This window comes from Arvicola amphibius, chromosome 5, assembly GCF_903992535.2.
Source record: "Arvicola amphibius chromosome 5, mArvAmp1.2, whole genome shotgun sequence".
Classification (NCBI taxonomy): domain Eukaryota; kingdom Metazoa; phylum Chordata; class Mammalia; order Rodentia; family Cricetidae; genus Arvicola; species Arvicola amphibius.
Window position 1 is genome coordinate 144,389,736 of NC_052051.1, and position 21,485 is coordinate 144,411,220.

The 21,485-nt window shown below is 41.7% G+C and overlaps 1 protein-coding gene across 3 annotated transcripts; it reads right to left on the reverse strand.

Moving 5' to 3' along the window:
* Positions 1–1,171: 1,171 nt before the first annotated feature.
* Positions 1,172–19,994, reverse strand: Poli (DNA polymerase iota). Of its 3 annotated transcripts, none has more exons than XM_038330149.2 (10): positions 19,891–19,994; positions 18,404–18,529; positions 16,224–16,388; positions 14,500–14,652; positions 12,311–12,547; positions 9,939–10,117; positions 8,522–8,613; positions 3,824–3,951; positions 3,236–3,441; positions 1,172–2,246 (listed from the first exon to the last, which is right to left on the reverse strand). In XM_038330149.2, the coding sequence occupies exons 1-10, from the start codon at positions 19,988–19,990 to the stop codon at positions 1,431–1,433; spliced, it is 2,202 nt and encodes a 733-aa protein (XP_038186077.1). In that variant the 5' UTR covers positions 19,991–19,994; the 3' UTR covers positions 1,172–1,430. The 3 variants fall into 3 exon arrangements, with proteins under 3 accessions (XP_038186077.1, XP_038186078.1, XP_038186079.1); XM_038330150.2 differs by lacking the exon at positions 19,891–19,994 and adding an exon at positions 19,609–19,840; XM_038330151.2 differs by lacking the exon at positions 18,404–18,529 and having other exon boundaries at positions 19,891–19,945.
* Between the last annotated feature and the right edge of the window lie 1,491 nt (positions 19,995–21,485).

The following is a 21,485-nucleotide window of genomic DNA, read 5'->3' on the forward strand; positions in this document are numbered from 1 at the left end:
ATGGCTACCCCTTCCCACTATCCTCTACACAGAGGCTCTCAACATGTGGATCATTGCAACCCCTTTGTGCGATGAGAGACTTTCATAGGGGTTACCTAGACCACTGAAAAACACAGATACTTACATTATGATTTATAAATTAGCAAAATTAGTCATGAAGTAGCAACAAAAATAATGTTATGGTTGGGGTCACCATGGCACAAGGGTCACAGTATTAGGCAGGTTGAGAACCACTGGTCTACAACATATAATCCTCTCTCACTTACAATCCCTAAGGTTAACAGGCCACAGTGTTAATTTATTCAGTATTTACTAAATGCATTGTGAATGCATTGTGGTATGTTCTAAATGTGAAAAATCAATAATTGCTATTTTAAAAGCCAATGATGGGGATGGAGAGATGGCTTAGTGGTTAAGAGTGTCTACAGCTCTATCAGAGGACTAGAGTCCAGACTCCAGTTCCAATACTTGGCCGGGCGGTGGTGGCACACGCCTTTAATCCCAGCACTCGGGAGGCAGAGGCAGGCGGATCTCTGTGAGTTCGAGACCAGCCTGGTCTACAAGAGCTAGTTCCAGGACAGGCTCCAAAGCCACAGAGAAACCCTGTCTCGAAAAACCAAAAAAAAAAAAAAAAAAAAAAAAAAAAATACTTGGTAGCTCACAAAGAAACATGCAACTCCAACTTAAGGGGATTACATGCCCCTTTCTGGCTTTCATGAACTCACACATGGACACACACACAATCACACATCATACAAACACACACACACACACACACACACACACACACTGAACACATAAATTCTTCAAAAGTTGATTTGTGCATACAGATGTAGTCTCAAAACCCAGGGCCTGAGGCAGAGGATCACAAAATTGAGGCTGGTCTGGGTTATACAGTAGGACATTATTTCAAAATCAAAAATCAAGCCAACTTTTAAATTATATGTAGTAATCTGGCCAAAAATTTGCTTTTTGAAACTGACACAATTATTTACTATTTGGATGTTATGGACTGACTTTGAGACACAGCACAGTTAATACACACACAAAAACAAAAAAAACAAAAAAACAAATACCATTCTTTCCTATAGCATCGAGATGCTGTGATGAGCCCATAGTTTGCTTACAGGCATAAAACATCTGTCCCACAACCTATGGTAATAGTCTACTGTTGACCATGATATTCCTTTTATTTGAAAATGGTATAAAACAGCTGTAGAAATAACAGGAAGATAGCATTTTTATCACATTATGGATATTTTTCCCTTGATACTAGAAGTTACTTCCTGCATCCATTATTGCTTTGTCTGGAACATCTTACACTAGCATTTCTGCATCATCGAACATTAGTGTTTAATTAAGAAGAGCTTATGGAAAGCTAATCTGAAAATGATGCCTCCCTTGCTTCCTGGGCCTTTTCCTGAGCACGCTCATTTGTGTACAGATTGGAAATCGGCTCCTGTTGTCTTCCACTCCGCCATCAGTTCCCTTTGGACCTCTTCTGGTAGCTCATAGAAAACCTGAGGATCAATGTCAGGCGGGAAAGACATTTTGTCATCAGCGGAATCTTGCTCTCTGTTCTCTCCTAGTCCTTGATGAGACGTAGTGGCAACTGTCTGCCTGGGGCTGTCTGCCGGGCGGTGTTTGCAGAAAAGTTGTTCACTCTGCAAATTTGGAAAGGAATGAAAAACTGAAACAGCAGGATTTGTATTGGAAAAGTGGAATCCTTGAGACTCTCTAGGTCCTTGGCTCATGCGTTCATCTTTTAAGCGATTATCTATATAATAGGAACAATCCTTTCCGCAGGGTGGGTGGGAGGTGCTGGTACTCAAGCCTGATGTTCCTGGCTCACAGGGAGACGCAGCTGATACCTGCTTCCCAGTCAACATAGTATCTCTGGGGCTTAAGGAACCAACTTGCATTTGCTTTGAAGAAAAGAAAGACAATACTCCTCTCGAGGCATGTAGTGGACAGCTTAAACTTCCTTTCCCTTGAAGATTTTCTCCAGATTTCACAGAGAGGATTTCTTCTTGAATGTCTGCTGGAAGTTGCTTAAAGACTTCGTGGTCAACACCCTCAGGAAGTGCCGGGAGGGGAAAGTCACTTGCATCTCTGTCTTTAGAAACACATGGAGCATCTGACGGAGACTCCCCGGTTCTTGAACTCTCAATTCTTCTACCTGGTAGCCGCTCCCAGTTTGCTTCTTTTTCCTTGTAAATGTCGTCGTTGTGGGTGTCTTTCATTTTCTGGAACACAAAGAGAATAGCAGAATTTAGGAGTCTAACACGCCTGAAATATCACTGATGCTGATGCACCCTTCAGCTAGCAACTCACAAGCCACTTCAACCTGCTCAACACCTTCAGTCTTTTGTTGCCAGTGCCAGGTAGCCGTGAGTTACACGACTATGTCGTTTATCACGGTATTCATATTTTCCTTGCTAGTTAGCACTGAGTAGGAGACAAAATATGCAAAAGGAAAAGACCTCAACAATCATGTGGTTCAACAGCCAATTCTATAAACTAAATGATACAATGATGTGTGTGTGTGTACACACTCACGCACGTGTGTGTAGAGTACAAATGGTTTTGTTTATTATGCATACATTTTCTGCCTGCATGTGTCCCTGCAGGCCAGAAGAGGGCACCAAATCTCATGCTACAGATGATTATGAGCCACTATGTGGGCTGGGACTTGAACTGGGGGCCTCTGAAAGAGCAGCCCCTGCTTAAACCTCGGAGCTATCTCTCCGGCCCTCAAATATATTATTTTTTTAAGCATAACAGTACATTTATATAAAACTTAAACAGCCTCAAGTTTGCACAATTTTTCTTAAAATTTTTGCATTTGAATATTCCTTCCAGTTTTATGTACCATAAAATGTCCACACACTCAATTACAGCTGAACAATTATTATACTATTCCAATCTTAATGCAACAGTAATTAATTTCCAGATATGTTTATATTTATAAGACAATTCACAATATTCTTATATTCCTCTGGAAAATGTGTTGACACTTCCTGAACAGAAGCGCCAGACTGCTTGTCTCTTTTATTCTGATGCTTACCCTTGCCTCTTAGATTATGATATATTTCTGGCCAGCGGTCATCCTGTAATAGGAACTACAAACAGGTAAATCATCCAAACAGTGACATGACAAAGAATCTCCAAATAGCACTAAATACAAATGTGCAGGGTGTTTTGAGCCACAGCGGTACAGTAAGGGAATACTCACAAAACTGCGCTTGCCGGAGTAGGTCGTGGTTGACAGGGATGATGTTAAATAGAAATCCATGGGCCCCTTCTTAGCCGCGCTCAGTGCTTTCAGGTTGCAGAAGCACACACTGAGAAGAGTCAGGTGAAACGGCAGCTTCACATTCACCATATTTCGGAAGAGTTTCATAAGGATGTCAACCAGAGGAGTCACTGCATCATAATTTCCTAAGTAGATGTTGAAGGATATAATAAGCAACTGCATCCTAATACAAATTCAAATCATAACAATATTTACATGACTTATATTAAGAAACTAAAATCTAAATTGGGATCATTGGAAATCTGACAATATTTATTAAATGTATTCTACACAATTAGTTTTGTACCCTTTGAAGTTGGGATATATTTTTAGTTAAGTATTTACTGAGTGAATAACTGAGAATTTACTTTTATTATCTAATAAAATGATTTTTAAAGTTAATGCCTGGTAAAATTAAAGTAATTTTTGAAAATCACATGAAAATACTTTTATATAGTGTTTTTCAAATTCGTTTACTTTTTGAAGCCGTCAATATGCCAATCACAGTCTTAGAAAACTAGCCCATACCTGTCCCCAGCTTCTGAATGACCTGGGATGGAATCGGGCACTGACGACTCTCGCGGTTACAGTGTTTTGGAGAATACCGACGGATGACTAATCTTATTGTATGGGGCTTCCTTCCATCATGGCACACTCTAAAAATATAAATGGAAAACAAGAATTATAGCGTGTATTAACATGTCTTTAAGATGATAGAACTCTTCTTTATTGAAGTGTTGGGCCGCACTTGGGTGTTGACCGAGAAGTCTTTAAGTAACTTCCAGCTGACATTCAAGAAGAAATCCTCCCTGGAAAATTCAGAGAAAATCTTCAAGGGAAAGGAAGTTTAAGCTGTCCACTGCATGCCTCGAAAGGAGTATTGTTTTTCTTTTCTTCAAAGCAAATGCAAGCTGGTTCCTTAAGCCCCAGAGATACCATGTTTACTGGCAAGCAGGTATCAGCTGTGTCTCCCTGAGAGCCAGGAACGTCAGGCTTGAGTACCAGCAACTTTAGTAACCGTATGTGCCATAGGAAATGGTACATTATAAGCAATAAATGTTCAAGAACACCCAAATAAGTATCTCAAAGTCAACTCAGCAAAGCTCTGACATTTAAAATGGGAGAGTCACTCAGAATTATGTGCTGTCAGAAATGGAGTGAACTATTATTTTATAGTCCAAAACATAGTTTAAAACCAACATATTAAATCAGTAAGAATGTTTGTCAGCTATAGATCCAATAGAGGACAAATAACCAAAACATCAAGAAAACAACCTCACTAATAATGTATGTATCGTCTCTGCTCCCTAACTGCAACCGACAGGATGGGCCACTCGTACTCCGGCCTCCATGTCTTCCACACTGTGGAGGACTACTTCCCTCCCTTAAGACAAGAAGAGAAATTAAATGTTTCTCCTTAAGAAAAAAAAGTTTCAACAGCCTTGGCAATCAGGGAAAAGTAAATTAAAACTCCTTTGCCATTTCATCTTACCTCACTGAGAATGGCTACAACTCAGATAAATGATGCCGAATGCTGGTAAGGACCTGTGGAAAGGAAACTCCTCCCCACCATGGGGAGAGTGCCAACCGGCACAGCCACTAATAGGAGTGGAAGTTCCTCTGAAGGCTAAAAACAAATCTACCATATGACCCAGTCATACCACTCCTGGGCATATAATCAAAGCCTTGATAATGAAAATCTGGGGTGTGTGAGAGGAGAATAGATGGACTTGTGATATACAATAGTAAGCAAGGTCACACAGTCTCAGAAAGAAAAAAATCACGTTCTTCCTTGCACGCAGAATCTAGCCAAGTGTACATGTGGGTGCAGTGTAACACGAAGAAAAGAGGATGAGAGGAAGGGCCCAATTCAGTTGGGCCACACCTTCTGCCGGCAGTCTATGTAAATAAAGGGCACAGAAGAAGGAAACTTGCTCTCTTTCTGCCTGCATGCTCTGACCCTCAATGCAAGCTCATTCCTTCACTGGCATTAGATATATGGTTGGGCTAAAGTCTGCCTAACAGAGGAACTTCATGCCTGGTGCTGTAAGACGAGCCAAAAACTTTTGGCTGGGAGGTCACAGACCCTAGAGGAAAAGCTACCATTTCTTTAAATTGGTATAACATTACTAGTCGATAGTGCATGTCTTTAATCCCAACACTCAAAAGGCAGAGATAGAAGGATCTCTGTGAGTTAGAGGCCAGCCTGGGCTATAGAGCGAGTTCCAGGACAGCCACGACTGTATAGAGAAACCTCTCGAAAAACAGAACACCACCAAAGCTGGTATAACACTAATCATCTTCTAAGTGCTGTGCACAGACCCGTGAATGAATGCAGCTCTCACCCCACATTCCATAAGCTTCTTTTTGTAGCAGATGGACGTCATGTCAGAGAATCACAAATGAACAAAGTGCAGAGAATAAAAGTGCCTGTGGTGTGCCCAACCCCAAATAAGGCAGCTATGACAAAACCCCTACACCACGGCTTACGCAACATGCAGAAGAGGTAGAGGAAGACAGCAGGTGCTGGAGGCCTGGGAGGATGGCTACAAGACCATGTCTTCTGGACAAGACGGGGATTGTGCAGCCATGAGCCCACTACATCAGTGGTCTTGGGTTACAATCAAGGGTTACACAGCCCTTCAACCAGTTGGGGAGTGTGGTAGTTTGAATGTAACTGGCTCCATAAACTCATAGGGAGTGGCACTATTAGGAGATATGGCTTTGCTGGAGTAGGTGTGGCTTTGTTGGAGGAAGTATGTCACTGTGGAGGTGGGCTTTGAGTTCTCACAGCCAGGCCCAGTGCCTCAGTCCACTTCCTGCTGCCTTCTGATCAAGATGTAGCCAGCACCATATCTGCCTGCATGCTGCCATGCTCCCTGCCATGATGATAATGGACTAAACCTCTGAAACTGTAAGCTGCCACCTCAGTTACATGCTTTCCTTTATAAGAGCAGCCATGTTTATGGTATCTCTTCACAATGACAGAAACCCTAACTAAGACAGGGAACTACATATAATATATACATAATAGATGGCTACTGAGGGAGTCAGTAGAAGGAGAGGACATGGCTTGAAAGGGATATAGCAGGGGGACACCGGGAGACTTGGTGGGAAGGGGACAGATAATAAAAGTAAAGTACAGGAAAATATTTTAATTTACCTAAAATTATATATTTATATAAAATATACATGTAAAAATTACACAAAACTATATGTATGATATATGCATGCTAAATAGAAATATACATGCCTATACATGCATACACACACGCACACACACATACACACATACATACATATGCTTTAAAAAGAAGTTATGCCACTTCAAGCAATAATGGCCCCGAGAGCCATGAACAAACAAAACAAAATTAGAAACCCCCTCCCAAGTTGTTGGTCAGGACAGTCCAAAATTCTGAAAACAATACTATTGTATTGGACTGTACTGTATTGCATTATACTGTATTATATTGCTGTTGCCATAGACTGTCTCCCACAATTTTAAGGTAAGGGCCTATTTCTGAAGACACCATGCACTATGGACACAGGTCTTGAGAGGAACAGAGTTGGAACTGGTCCAGAAGCCTCCTCCCCTTGGAGTGGTGCTCACAGTATCATAAGGTACAATGCAAACTGGCAAGGAAAAGGAGCACTGAGTCATCCTAACCAGCTGTAGCCAGAACACCGACTAGACTGGCCAGATTTCAGAAATGGTGTAATGGTGGTGCTTATATTTTGGTGATAACCAGTAGCTGCCAACTTAGACTTAAGGTCCACTCAACAGGACGTTAAGAAAAAAGCTCAGAGCAATTTTAAACCAGTGACTTTGAAAATACAGCTTCCCTTCCCTCTCTACCTGCAGGATTAACCAATAGATTCTCTAGAAGAAAAATGTATATCACACACAGACACAACATATATGAAATTACGCTTATATCACTCACTTAAATTCTATTATACCTCCATCACAAAAACAAGGTGCTGCTGTGTGGTGCTGGGGGCACTGGCAAGCAGAGTCATGGGCAGATGCTAAACACCTGGTGTCTCAGAGGTCTGGAGTACCCGCTCTCTTCATGACTGAGTTCGCAAGGCTGAGAATTTATATACAGCACATACTTCCTGTGGTTTTTCTATGCAGGGCTGTTCTGCACAGCCACACACTTCAGAGTCCGCATGAGCTGAGGTGAAGTGATGACCCAGTTTCGGCAGCACACTCCCCAGAAAAGCATGAGTCACACCACTGGAGCTGAGTCATGCACAACCTCAGAGCCTTCAGCCAACAGTGAGCTGCATGGCTCTGCTCCAGACATGAGGCAAGCTGCATGTGACAGCAAAACAAAAGGCAACTTCAGATTGCCTGCTTTCTGATACAAGCACTAAGCTGTTTCATCTGCATACAACTACTTTTCCTTGGATCATTCCAGAAGCACACGTGTTCTAAACCAATTTGAGAGACTTCTATCGACATGATGTAATGGGAGATTAATACTTCCTTGTGAGAAATGAGAAGTGTGCATTTCGAAGATAACAAGAAGCACCGGGAAACATTTCTTCCTCAGCTTATATTACCTTTCTTTTCTTTTTCTTTTTTTTTTCTGTATATTTAGATTCCAGTTGAGGCATTACTGCTAACTCTCAGGCGAGTCTCTGAACACACTTATATCAAGACCGAGTCTTCAAGGCACCACCACATTTAGCCACCCTTCCTTTGACTCCAGCGGTCCAGCAGTCTCCGACAGGGAAGGGACAGTTCTTCTGCTTTCTCCAGCACTGCCGTTTCAGCGTCTTCCTGCTCTGAGCCGCCATGAACCTGAGGCCCGTCCCTACATAAGGACTGTTAGAGCTGCGGCAGAGTTACTCTTCCCTGCATTTTCCTCTTTCAACTGAAAAGCAAGTAATAGGAGCAGAGGCTGTGCAATAGTTACAGGGAGGTTTTAAAATGTCCTTCTCACCTCAAGACTGTAAACCTAGGAATATTAGAAACACCTAAGAAACCATTCAGGTAAGTACTGTGGCTTAAGATCATCATGCCCTCCATGTTGCTTGAGTGAAGACTAAAGGAAGTAGGTAACTGTAATTCAGAGTACCTGATGAGAGAAAGCTAATGACAAACCATCTATCCCGAACACAGTTTACTTGTAAAACCCAACACAGAACATGAGGTAGACTTTCCCACATGGTGCATACAGGATGAACATAAAGGATGGCAGGCCAAATGAAAAATACCTGTTCAAAAGGCTGGAAAGTAGTTCTTCAATCTTAGCTTTAGCTTCAGCCTCTGAGGAACACTTTTTAAATGTATCTTCTTCACTAAAGGACTACCAAAGAAGGACAAATGAGTATACATTAATAAAAACTCAAACAGTGCTTGTGCCAAATAAATACTTAACACATCCTTAACACCTTATCTTAGTGCATAACTCAATATGTGGCTCTTTTCCATTAACTCTTTTAAAAGATTTATTTATTTGTGATGTATAGAGTTCTGCCTTCATGTATGTCTGTAGGCCAGAAGAGGGTACCAGATCGCATTACAGAAGGTTGTGAGCCACCATGTGGTTGCTGGAAATTGAACTCTGGACCTCTGGAAAGCAGGCAGTGCTCTTAACCTCTGAACCATCTCTCCAGGCCCCTTCAAAACTCTCGGTGTGTGCAGTTATGGTGCACAAGTCAGGAAACTCAAAGGTGCGAGGGCCAACTCCCTCCAGTCTCTTTATACGTCTATGGCAAGTCTCCTATGGCCCTAAAACTTGAATCTGAGTCTATACTGGATAAGTTATTTAACCTTTGGAAGGTATAGTACCGAGGCCTTAAGGAGGAAAAGAGGAAGCAAGGCAGGCAGGCAGGATGATATAAATAAATGGCAGTCTATCTCTGAGATTTATGGTGAAAATTAAATGTACTAAATATGTGGAGCATGGGGGCTGGAGAGATGGCTTAGTGGTTAAGAGCATTGCCTGTTCTTCCAAAGGTCCTGAGTTCAATTCCCAACAACCATATGGTGGCTCACAACCATCTATAATGAGGTGCCCTATTCTGGCCTGCAGACATACACACAGACAGAATATTGTATACATTATATATATATATATATATATATATATATATATATATATATATATATATATATATAATGTGGAGCATGTTCTAAAGTACCTGGCACATACCAGGGGGTAAAAAAACCCACACTAATTGGATAATTAAACCTTTCCTATTTCCCAAATCACTGGACTGTTCTGAAAACAGAGATGTTTTAAAAGAGTAAAATATTTCTTCATATGTTTGTGTGTGGGTGTGTCAGGATTTGAGGACACTAGTAAAAAGAAAATAGATAACTTGATTTAAAATTACTAACAGGCACCGGGTGGTGGTGGTGCACGCCTTTAATCCCAGCACTAGGGAGGCAGAAGCAGATGGAGCTCTATGAGTTCGAGGCCAGCCTGGTCTACAGAGTGAGTTCCAGGACAGGCTCCAAAGCTACATAAATAACTTTCTCATGGGGAAGGGATCACGTACAAGCAGCAAAGCAAATGAGAGCAGTGAATACTGCAGCCTGCAGACATCTTTGTCTTAAATAGCACCATAGCCAGCACCTCATAATAAACGCCACGCTCACATACCTGAGGTCGCCACGCTCACATACCTGAGGTGGGCCTGAGGGTGTGACAGGGGAACTGTCCTCTCCAAAACTGAGCTTCTGGATGCGCTGAGCAGCTGAGACTCCTAATTCCTTCTCTAATGTTTTGATTGGAAAGGTCTGGAGATCATGCACACTATTGACTCCCAGCACTTCAAGACGTTTGGCGGTTTTATAGCCAATACCTGAACAACCGAAATGTGTCGTGTTACAACAGCGCTGCTTCTGGAAAGAAAGCTACTCTAAATACTAAAAATGTTTCCACCATATAAGTTCCTTACTACTTTACTAAGATTAAACCCCATTGCAAAATATATTGATTTTCTTCCACCTAGGACTCGAGTTACACAAACTTCTTTGAAGCCCTTCTAATATCAAGTACCATCTAAGAGATAGCCAGTGTGTTCTGTCTGCATAAAACATACTTTTGATAACCTGTGATGTGACAGTGTGGAAAAACTCAAAAATAAGTTATAATTCACATATGCAAAGAAGCCTGTACTGCAACAATTAGAAGTGTCAAGCACATTCCTAAAGGCACACAACACACAAACCCACAATCATGCTTAGTAGTATTTACCATCCAGAACAAACTGAAAGGAGAAAAGAACCAAGCAAAACCTTTGCTGCTAACCAAACTCCATTCAATTAGTCATTTAATGCATAAGAGAACTAAGCTATGAAATGTTTTTTCTACACATCATCTGAAAATAATACTCCTGCAGTTACCTGGCCTCCCTGCACAGTAAGAGCAGAAAGCTGCAGGAAGCAGGAATGTGGGGAATTGTTACAGTGGAGTGACAGCTCACTTTCCAGCAGAGTTAAAGACTGCAGATTAGAGTCAAAGCAAAGGTAAGAGACTGTGGGAAACACAGATGAGGTGGGGGAGGAGGCTCAGCTGGCTGAGTGCTTGACCAGTTCCCAGGAAGGCCTGGGTTTTATCTCCAGCACTGCCTGAAGCATGCTGCAGAACTCAGGACATGGGGTGGGAGGGTTAGTAATTCAAGGCCATCCTCAGCTGCAGCAAGTTCCAGGCCAGCCTAGGCTACCCGATACATTAACTAAAAACTCAAACCAAGCAAGAATGTTTTATCTGAGTATAGAGATCTCAACTGATTACAATCTAATGCAGTTCTTCAGAACAAAGACTCAAAGCTTCCAGTTATGTTGTATTGAAGAAAGTAAGCCAAGACAGAAAACAAATCAAATCATACCAACATTTGTCTAAAAAGGGAAGTTATACCATTTAATTGGTGAAGTTTTCTGTCGTCTCAAAAAACCATTTTCCAACATTTCTAAATCCCTACAAAAATGACCTTTAACGTACTCATTAACATTAGATAGGCTGCCTGTCCATGACTACCGAGTAGGTCACTTGTCTTTAAAGAGGACCGCGGAGACTGGAAGACCGTTCAGTCAGTAAAGTGCTTCTCACTCAAACACTAGGACCTCGGTTCACACCACAATGTCCACAGAAAATGTCAGGAGCTCTGGTGCAGACCCACGACCCCAGAAGTCGGAAGGTGGTGACAGCAGGATCTCACCAATCCACAAGCTCAGGCTCAGTGAGAGACACTGTCCCCAAAAGTGTAAAGTGATGACACACACACTCGAGGCCCAACTCTCGGCGAGCATGCGCACACACATACTGCTTAAATGAAAAGCTTGGCCAGAAGCTTTCGGAAATTCACTGCGGCATTAATATTTTATACAAAGTCCACAAAGAGATATTGTGGGATATTTTTTTTTAACTGTGTGACGATATGTCACTGTGATTGGTTTAATAAAAAGCTAAACAGCTAATAGCTAGGCAGCAGATAGGCAGGACTTCCGGGAAGAGAGAGGCACTGGGGATGAATCTCGGCTTGTGGAGATGCTGGGGAGTCAGATGTACAGAATGGAGAGGTAAAGAACCATTACCAAGAGAATGTTCATTAACAGAAACAGGTTAATCTAAGTTATAAGAGCTGGTTAGAAACAAGCCTAAGCTAAGGCTAAGCTTTCATAATTAATAATAAGTCTCCATGTCATTATTTTGGGACTGGTGATCCACAGAAAGTCTGACGAGAAAGACCTACTACAAAGTGACATTGTAAACAATAAACTCCGCTCCCTGTGAAGTGTGCAGAGACTGTAGGTGTAGGCAGGACCACATGGCTCCAGGGTACCACTCAGACCTGTGTGGGTAAAAGTACTTTCACATATATTTTCACACAGATTTTCCCAGAAAACATTTTGTTTGTTTGTTTGTTTGTTTTTGTTTTGTTTTGTTTTGTGTTTTCCAAAAGTCAAGTGTGCACCTCTAGGAACTAAATGCATACTTTATTAAAGAAATTATAGCAATGCCGATACACAATCCTGAAGTGCTTTCATCTTACCGGGTATTTCCTTTATGTGGTTCAAACTGTGAATAAGATCTTGACAGCTTTCAGGCAACAAGACTGTTTGCTGATTTGGTTTAAACACACCGGAAACTAACTTGGCCAGTAGCTTATTGGGAGCCACTCCAGCGCAGCCGGTGAGCTCCAGCTGTCCATACATGGCTTCGCGCATCTCGGCCGCAATCTGCGATCCCACCGCCAGTCTCACGTGGGTTATGTTTTGCAGGTTTACAGCTATAAGGACAATGTTATTACCACAAAACGGTCATTCTCTTTTCCACAAAAAGCTTTAAACAAGCCCAGGATTTTGTTTGTATCCACCCCTCCCCCACCACTCTTCCACCTGTTTCTTTAATTCTTCATAGCGTTCTATAAAGTGATCGAATACCTAGGATCTATGATAATGAGCACATGCTCAAAGTGCTTAATCCCTAACAGACTATGAAAACACAGCTCCTAAGAAGTTCCAGTTGAGCTGGCATGCATAAAGCTTCACATTTACCAATAAATAAGTAGAAATAAGAATGTATTCATACACTACCTAAACACCATAATGAAACCATTTCTGACTGGCTCACAGCTTAGGAGATCTGCTTAGGGCACTGTGGAGAATATAAAGAAATACATTTTCTTTGGTGTGGAACGATAGAGTTTTATGGACCCATCTTTACCCTTAGGAAGTGTAATAGAGCCTGCAACTTACTCCCCAATAGCTCACCGATCAGCCTAGCTCAGAGCAAGCGCAGAGTCCAGAGAGGCAAGATAAAATAAACGTGCCCCAATGAAAACTGGCTTGTCTATGACAGGCAAGACTGCCCACATCATGATTCTGCCAACTGACAAACCGTTTGAAAGAAACTGGTTTTAAAACTATTTGGAGCCAGGCACTTGGGAGGCAGAGGCAAGCTGATCTCTGAGTTCAGAGCTATCCTGGTCATCAAAGCAGTTCCAGGCTAGCCAGGCTACACAGTGAGACCCATTTCAATAAAGAACTTATCTAGAAGAAGAAAAGGTCATGACTACTTAGGCACCTTTCACATGAAATATAAAATCTAGCTCTCTATACACTGATGCATTTTTTTTTTCTCAACAATAAGGTCTGTAAAAGCTGTACAGAGAGGGGACTGGAAATGGTATGTAAAATAATAACAAAATCGTTTTTAAGAAATTTTTAAAAATCAAATTGTAAAAAAAGAGCCAGTTTGATTTTAAAATATTGACTGAAATCAAATATTCTGGAAATGTTTCTGTTTCATTGTTGAGTAAAAATGTCCTGATTCTTTTGAATGAAAAGGTGGGGGGGAAGCTGCACAAAGATCTATCTGGAATCTTTCTTGCTTTCCACCTTGGTGACTGACCAAAGAACACAGGTACAAAAGACACAGGAGAAACTTCTGGTCTCCTCATAACAGTGGTTCTACCCATTTCTCCTCTGGAGACTGTATGGCGTTCCACATGGGCATAACGGAAGGCACATGCTGAGAAGCAGGACCAGCTAGGTCAGGCTCTCTTACATGAAGAGCTTGTCCGCGACCTGGATTCTCCAGCGGCCATGGGTGTCAGATATTCACGGGCATCACTGCAACTTACTTATAGATGCAAATATCGCAGGAAAAGAACCGGCCCTCCACACCTTAGTATGTGAAGATGGGTCCTGCTAACAGCTGCTAATGGTCATTGGAACTGATTAACCGGAAGCCTGGAGAAGTCACCTGCACACGGCAAGATTGGTCTGTAACTAAAGAAAAACCTGGACAAGATTCAGCCAGGATCCAACAGGGGACTCTTAGTGCCTCAGAGGAACAGGAGGGATCTAGGAAAGTATACATCAACAGCACATTTAACCTCCCTCAAAATTCAGGAGAATTAAAAATGATTAAAAAACAAAAAGATAAAAAGCCAACTTCTGTAACTTAGGATGACCTACAGAGGTAGGGTTCTTAGACACAGACGGGAAGAATGGTACAATAACTCCCTCACAGACATGGACACTACCTGCAGTACATACCTACTTAGCACTGAACGATCCTGAATCCTTAACGTGGACCAGCAAGACCTCATTTGGGCCATCTTAGATACTAAACATGACTCTGCCTCCAAAAAAGCCACACGTCGATCAGCAACCTCTCTGACTATGGGATATGTGTACTTAACACCGGTCACTGACGGGAGTGGGAAGCACTCACCCTGGTTATTGTAAACATGGCCCGACACAGTCACGGACGGAATCTCATCTCTTGGAAGCTGCTGGAGTCTTTTCTCAACTGTTTCCGTTAGATCCACAAAATTTTCATCAAATCCAAGTCTCTCAACAACTGGACTAAATTCCTCCAACAATTCTAAATTGAAATAATATTGGAGAGCAGATATAATTAAGTTACTACTAGTATAGAATTCACTATTAAAGATTAAAATACCAAATACAGCATATAAAAATATGTGTATTCCATATGTGTGATACATATGTAAAACAGCTTTACACCCTTTTAATTTTTGACTTAAATTTTTACTTTATATGTATGCATGTTTTGCCCGTTTATGTCTGGTACCTGCCGAGGCCAGAGGCGGGCATTGGATCCTGTAAGACTAGAGTTATAGATGGTTGTGAGCCCCCATGTGGGTGCCAGGAATTGAACCCAAATCCTCTGGAACAAGCATCCAGTGTTCTTAACTGCTAAGCCATCTTTCCAGTCCAGCTCCACAGTGTTGACAACATCCTCAGTTAACAGAATTTTGGGTAGAAGCAATATTCAAAGAAAAAAATCCAGAAATAATATTCCCAAGATACTCACAGTAATACATCTAATTTAATCTTCCATATCTAACTTTTAAAAAATATGTAATATACTTTCTTAAAAAAAATCCATGCTTAGAAGTAGTTAAAATCTTTAAGTGGATGTCAAGGAATAAATTTAATCTTAGAAAAGTATAACCAGGTATTTTAGCTATATTTTGCAGAAGCATTTGCAATAGGCAAAAAATAACATTTAAAACTTATTTTGAAAATACACTACAATGAAGTAGTTTGATGAATCCTATCCTCAGTACATCTCCTCAGGATGAAGGAGCTGAAGTGGCAGAACCTCCCGGGATTCCAATGCCTAGCACCAAGGAAAGATTTAGACATTAAAATGTTCATTAAACTGACCTGACCCACAGCTCAGAATTCAAAAGGACTATAAATTCTGAAATTAGACTTAAAACTAATCAGTAATTACAACTTTAAAGTCATTTTTACTTAGTGAATCTTCTTCTATCTAGATGGTGAAAAGTACACAAGTTCCTTGGCATACATATATACCAAATATATTATTAAAGTCTGGACAGCAGAAGACACTACTGTTGACCTTTGGAACATACTCACATGTACATGTACACACACACAAACATAAACTTTATGTGCAAAAAAAATCTTCCTTCACAGTATTTATTTTCATTTTAGATTTTAAAACTCCATTTACATAATTTCTGTTACTTACATAAATAGTATTCATGACCAAATTTAAATTACACTCAACAATTCATTTTCTCCACAGCTATAACAGTGAAAGCCACCTTCTTACATAATTAAAATTTTGTATTAAATTTAATTGCTTGAGGGCACATGAAGCTACCTTTTGATATAATTAACTATTTTTATTACTTTTATTCATTTGGCAGGGGCAGAGGGGCACATGCTATAATGTGTGGTGGTCAGAGGGCAACTTGTCGAAATCAGGTCTCTCTTTCTACCACGTGGGTACCAGGGATGGAACTCCAGTTGGCAGGCCTAAAGTTGATTTTTGCAGTGAAAAAGGCCTTTTTAAAGTGTTAGGAAAAAAAGGAACTAGCTATATGGCCACTTTATTAGCAATATTTGTATAAAGAATAATCACCCTACATGCTAAAATATGCAGTGACTAATTTGTACCTGTGACCTTATATGACATCTCTCTGTAGCGGCTCAAATCTTCTCCATTCACGAGGACCAGCTGGGGACACTTTTCTTTTGCATCTCTGACACTCATTAGCTTCTTAACTCCAAGTTTCCTGGCCTCATAATTGCAAGTAACCACCAAGTATTTCTGCTGAACACCTATGAAAAACAAGCATCACCCAAGGAAACTAAATAGACTTTAATCTTTAAACTACAGTTTCCTAGTTTCACTGTGACAGTGTAGGTGGGTGTGACCGCTGCCATGGTGGTTAGCAGCAATGAGGCTCAAGCCCACAGCCTTGTACACACACGCATGCTGGTCAAGCACTCCACCACCCACCACTACGTTCCAGCTTTTGGGGCTTTGCCACTTCCCCACCTCCACAGTGACCTGAACTCCCCATGTAACCCAAGCTGCCCTCTAACTTGAAATCGCCCTCTGCCTCCCTTTGCAAGTGCTGGGGTTACAGAATTGTACCACTTTGCCCGGCTCGTGATGGGTTTTGACAAGAACAAAAAGACATGAGTTAAGAAAAACAAACTCGCTGGGTAGTGCTGGTGCATGCCTTTAATCCCAGTACTCAGGAGGCAGAGGCAGGTGAATTTCCGTGAGTTCAAGGACAGCCAGGACTGTAACACAGAGCTATCTCCCACTTACAAATCATAAAATACCAATCTTGTTCTCACATATCTTAACTTTTATCTTTAGTTTTTTTCTAATTGGAGAAGAAAGAAATTATATTAAGAAAACACTTAATAACTGTAGCAGAAATTACATATAAGAATGTGGGAAGTTACTCATACACAAAAGGGAAGCTGTGTTTCTCAAATCTGAATTATTGTTACATCAATATACTCTAAGGAATTTTCAGAAATAACACATAAATTAAATCATTCAAGGATTCTTTCCAGACAACTCAAAGCCCAATTGATTTATAGTGTCATATAATATTCTTGAGTATGTTTACCAAACAATAAGCCCAATAAAAATAACAAATAACAATTAAATACTGGTTGCTGCTAGAAAAACTCATTTATCTTCTGAGCAAACTGCCAATGAATATAAGTAATATTCTGAGGGCCAAACTACAGCCATCATGAGAGCTCTTGTCCCATTAAGTACCTGAGCAATGAACTATAGATAGCTCATAATAATTTGTAGTTTTGCCATAAGGAATTACTTTAGGTTTCCTTTTAAAATTGACAGTATAACCATCTAGAGAATACACAGTTAAAAATTTCCAGGTATTTAAGATTGCTAAAATTATTTGCTTTTCTCTTTTTACACAAGTTGATTGTTTCATGCCGCTGTAAGTCATATCTGTAATAAGTAGAATGGACATATCGAAAAGAAATAAATCTATATCCATTCTTTTTGCCTATTTTTAAATCTGACATTTTAAGACAAATCAAAATTAGTTTTGCAGATATGTTTTTCATCTATCTGACAATGCCTAAAAGTCTCAGTGAGCTATATAAAAAAGTCTGGACTGACGAACTTAGCTCAGAGGACTCCCCACAGCATGTCTTGGCCTGAGCTAGTTGCCCATTTATAAATAAAAGCTGACCGAGCACTGACACTCCTCAACTGTATCTGCATCTTAATCACAACCCCTCTTAGAACAAAGGAACTACTAGGCGTCTTGTGCTCACTAGAAACGACTTCAGAAGGAAAAAAAAAAACTGATCCCATAATTTAAACCCTTGACTTGGGAAAGTTTAAAGACTTAGCCTTGCCTTAGAGAACTAAAACCTAGTCATCCCTTTGTTCTTCAGGGAATCAATAGGATGGACGATAACTTAACAAAACCAAACCAGGCACAAGATGGAAGGAGCAAAGAAACAAACACTGCCCTTTATGCTTATACAAAAATATCCTCCCTATATGCATGGGAGAATGCTGTTTCCTTACTTAAGGTACGTGTCTACACAGGTAAGCTACTACATCTACTAAGAGCTGATTCTGGTTGAAACCAGAATATGTGCTACCTATGCTAATGTCATGCTTATTAAAGGGACAAGACTTGCTACATTCATTCTTGGTAGCAAAGCCAATATGACTGCCAACCAAGTTCGTAAAAATGGACTCCAAGATGGTTAATAAATCAGAAATATAAATCATACTTGAGCTAATTTTATCATCACTCAACAAAGATACCATCAATGTGGATTACCTAAAGGTTTGTCCTTTAATTCTGGATTGGAGATCATTTCTACTTGGGCATAAAAGCAATCCAGATCCACGTGTACTATGACTCTGGATGAGGAGATCCGCGTTGGCACCCCTTGATCGAAAACCGCTGCACAATACACAGAGGGAAACAAATACATTCAGGCTGCTTATCACCAGTGCGCAACTAACACATCCTTAACACGTTTTAGCTGGGAAAGAAGGTACAGTGGTTTTTTCACCCTTGGATTTTATGATGGGTCAAATGCCAACTTTTTTTTAGATGCCCCCAAAGTATCTATAAATCATACAGACATGAAACACCATCAACAAAACGTTGTTCAGTCTCCAGGTACTAACTATCATGTCTCCAGGTACTACAGTCTTCCCCCCTCAGAGTCATTACTTTGAGGGGGAAACTCATGATCAATAACAAGGGGCACAAAAACTAGAACTATCGTTAAGTTGTTGTTTTGGGGGGTTTTTTTTTTTTTTTTTGAACGTTTTAAGCAGTAGAGGCAAAGACATTGTAGCAACGTTATTTTCTACCAACTGGAGAACTACTTAAAGAGGCCTGTTTAAAAAAAAAAAAAAAATCAAACCGGCACAACATAACTTGTGGGTTCCAGGACACTAAATTTAGTTCCCATGAGAGTAAGATTTCCTGTTCTCAAGTCCCCAGTGCCTAGAACAGTGCCTGAGGCGTAACAGACAACAAATAATTAATCACTGAGTTGAAAAACTAAGCATCTTATTTTAAATCTAGTCAGGGCTGCACCTGAAGCCCCAGGGCCAGTGAGTAAATAGTAGTTTATGTTCTGGGTAGAAAAGGAGGCAATAGGGACGATTCTTTTCAGTAAGGAACAAAGCAGCCTAAATGCAACCGTGGGCTAGGAAAAGCAACTTTGTAGGAAAACTGAAAAATTCTGAATATAGTGTGTCCTTCTGTAAATGGGCACTAGTTGTGTACTGACTTTAATTTTGATATTTTGATATATGTACCAAGGAGATATTAGAGATATTGATAGTAGTGAAATAACATGTACGCCACAACTTCTCTATTCTCTGGGGATGGGGGCATGGGAGTGTCAGAGAACGGAAATCCAACGCTGGACCTGGCGCCACAAGGCCGGACCACAGGCTGGGGTGGAAGTGGGTCCCCAAGGGACTCCTGACCGTTTTGCTAGATCCGGGGCCATCCTTTCCTACCTGGACTGAGGCCAGGTCTCTACGCCTAAATGAACAAGGTCCTCCTAGCCTCCGACTTGGAGCCGCCGGAAGCACCAGGGGGTCCCCTCGGGAGGGCAGGTGCACCCCACCCATGTGTGCAGGAATGCAGGGTCGCCCAAGCGTGCAGAAGCCGGCGCGGAGTGCCCGTACTCGCCAGGCCCGAGCGGGACCGGGAGGCCGCGCCCCAACGACCGCCCCGGGCGCCCGCCCTTCCCCTCCAGCCTTCCCTTCCTTTCCCGCCATCACCGGGGAGGCGCACACCCCGCGAGCTGCCCGCCGCCCCCGCGTCCAAGGGCTCCATGGCGCGAGCAGCGTCCTCTTCCTCCGCGGGACCGCCTTCCTCCTCGGCCTCCACCCCCATCTTCAGCGGGGGCCAACCGCAGAGCAGCTGCTGCACGGTCTCCTAGGAAACCAGGGCCCAGCCTCCGGCCTCACGCCTGCGCACTCGAGCAGAACGGCCTGAGTGGCAGAGAGCGGGAGAAAGGGCGGAGCGCTGCATCGCGGTCGAGGTGGTCGAGGTGGTTAAAGTGGACGAGGGAGAACCCAAAATGACCTTTTCTTTTTCTTTCTCCCTCCCCACTTCTTTCTAATATTTTTAAGTTTTTTTTATTAACGTGTATGTGAGACCATATGCTATGTGAGGACAAGTGCCCGGAAAAGAGCGTTGGAGCCCCTAGAACTGGAGTTAACCGGTGGTTAGGAGCCTCTTGTTGTTTTGGGATCCAGGGTTCTGTGGAAGAGCAGCAAGTACTCCCACTTCTGAAACATCTCTTCATCTCCATTCTTTTCTTTTATTGATTCAGTCTTCCCTGAAAGCTTCAGTGTTCGGTTCATACCAAAATTTTTAATTTTTAAAATATATTGGGGTCTGATGATTTGTTGGCAAACGGGTAACCCTAAACCTGAGTGACTTATGTTTATGAGATTGGGGAAAGGGTATAAGTTATATTAAGATCGAGGTAACTGTCAAGTTGGGAGTGAAGGCCCCAGCCCCTCGCATTTATCCCAGCCCCCAGGCCTGGTCTGGACTCCAAATCCCAGCAGGCCAGGTTCTGACCCCGCCCCACTCCCCAGGGTATTTAAGGGATCTTCCAAAAGAGGAACACGAGGTCCCTTTTCCTTCCTCCCGAAAGCGCAGAACTCCCATTAAACCTGGATATTTTTTAATTTGGCTTGATTGGGAATTTTTGCGTCGGCAGGGAGCTTGCGTTAGGAAATATTCCTAACAGTAACCAGGTAAAGGACATGATTAACAAGGATGGATGTGAATGTTTGTTGAGTTTTGTTTGTCTTATTTAAAGAGGCTCTGATGCATTGAACCCTTGAATGGTTTATGTATGAACAGGGTATGAATAGGGTTTTGACACACTTGCTTTGGGTTAAAGTCACCATTCCAGAGTCTGGTTTTGCTGGCAGTGTAACGGTATATCGTGTAACTGCTTAGAACCTGCTCTGTAAAACAAAACTGGTAAACACACTCTCGATTCCATAAATGGAGATAAAGCAACATAGTTTAATATTCTGATGTCTATAAAGCTCCTGCCACATTAGGAGCTCAGTGGTGCCTTCTCATGGGGCGCATATGTGCCAGTATGTTGATATTTGTATATGTGTGCCTCTTCCAATACATTTCTCCCTATTCTGGTCCAGGAGAACCTATTGATTGTAGAGAGGAAATGACACACTTTGCCTCCTATTACTTTGATAAACACCATGACCAAAAAAAGCAACACAGGGAGGAAAGGGTTTATTTGACTTACACTCAGCCTGCTTTCTCAAACCACCCAGAACCACCTCCTCAGGGGTAGCAATGCCTCCACCCCCCATCCCCCCCCCACCACATCAATCATTAATCA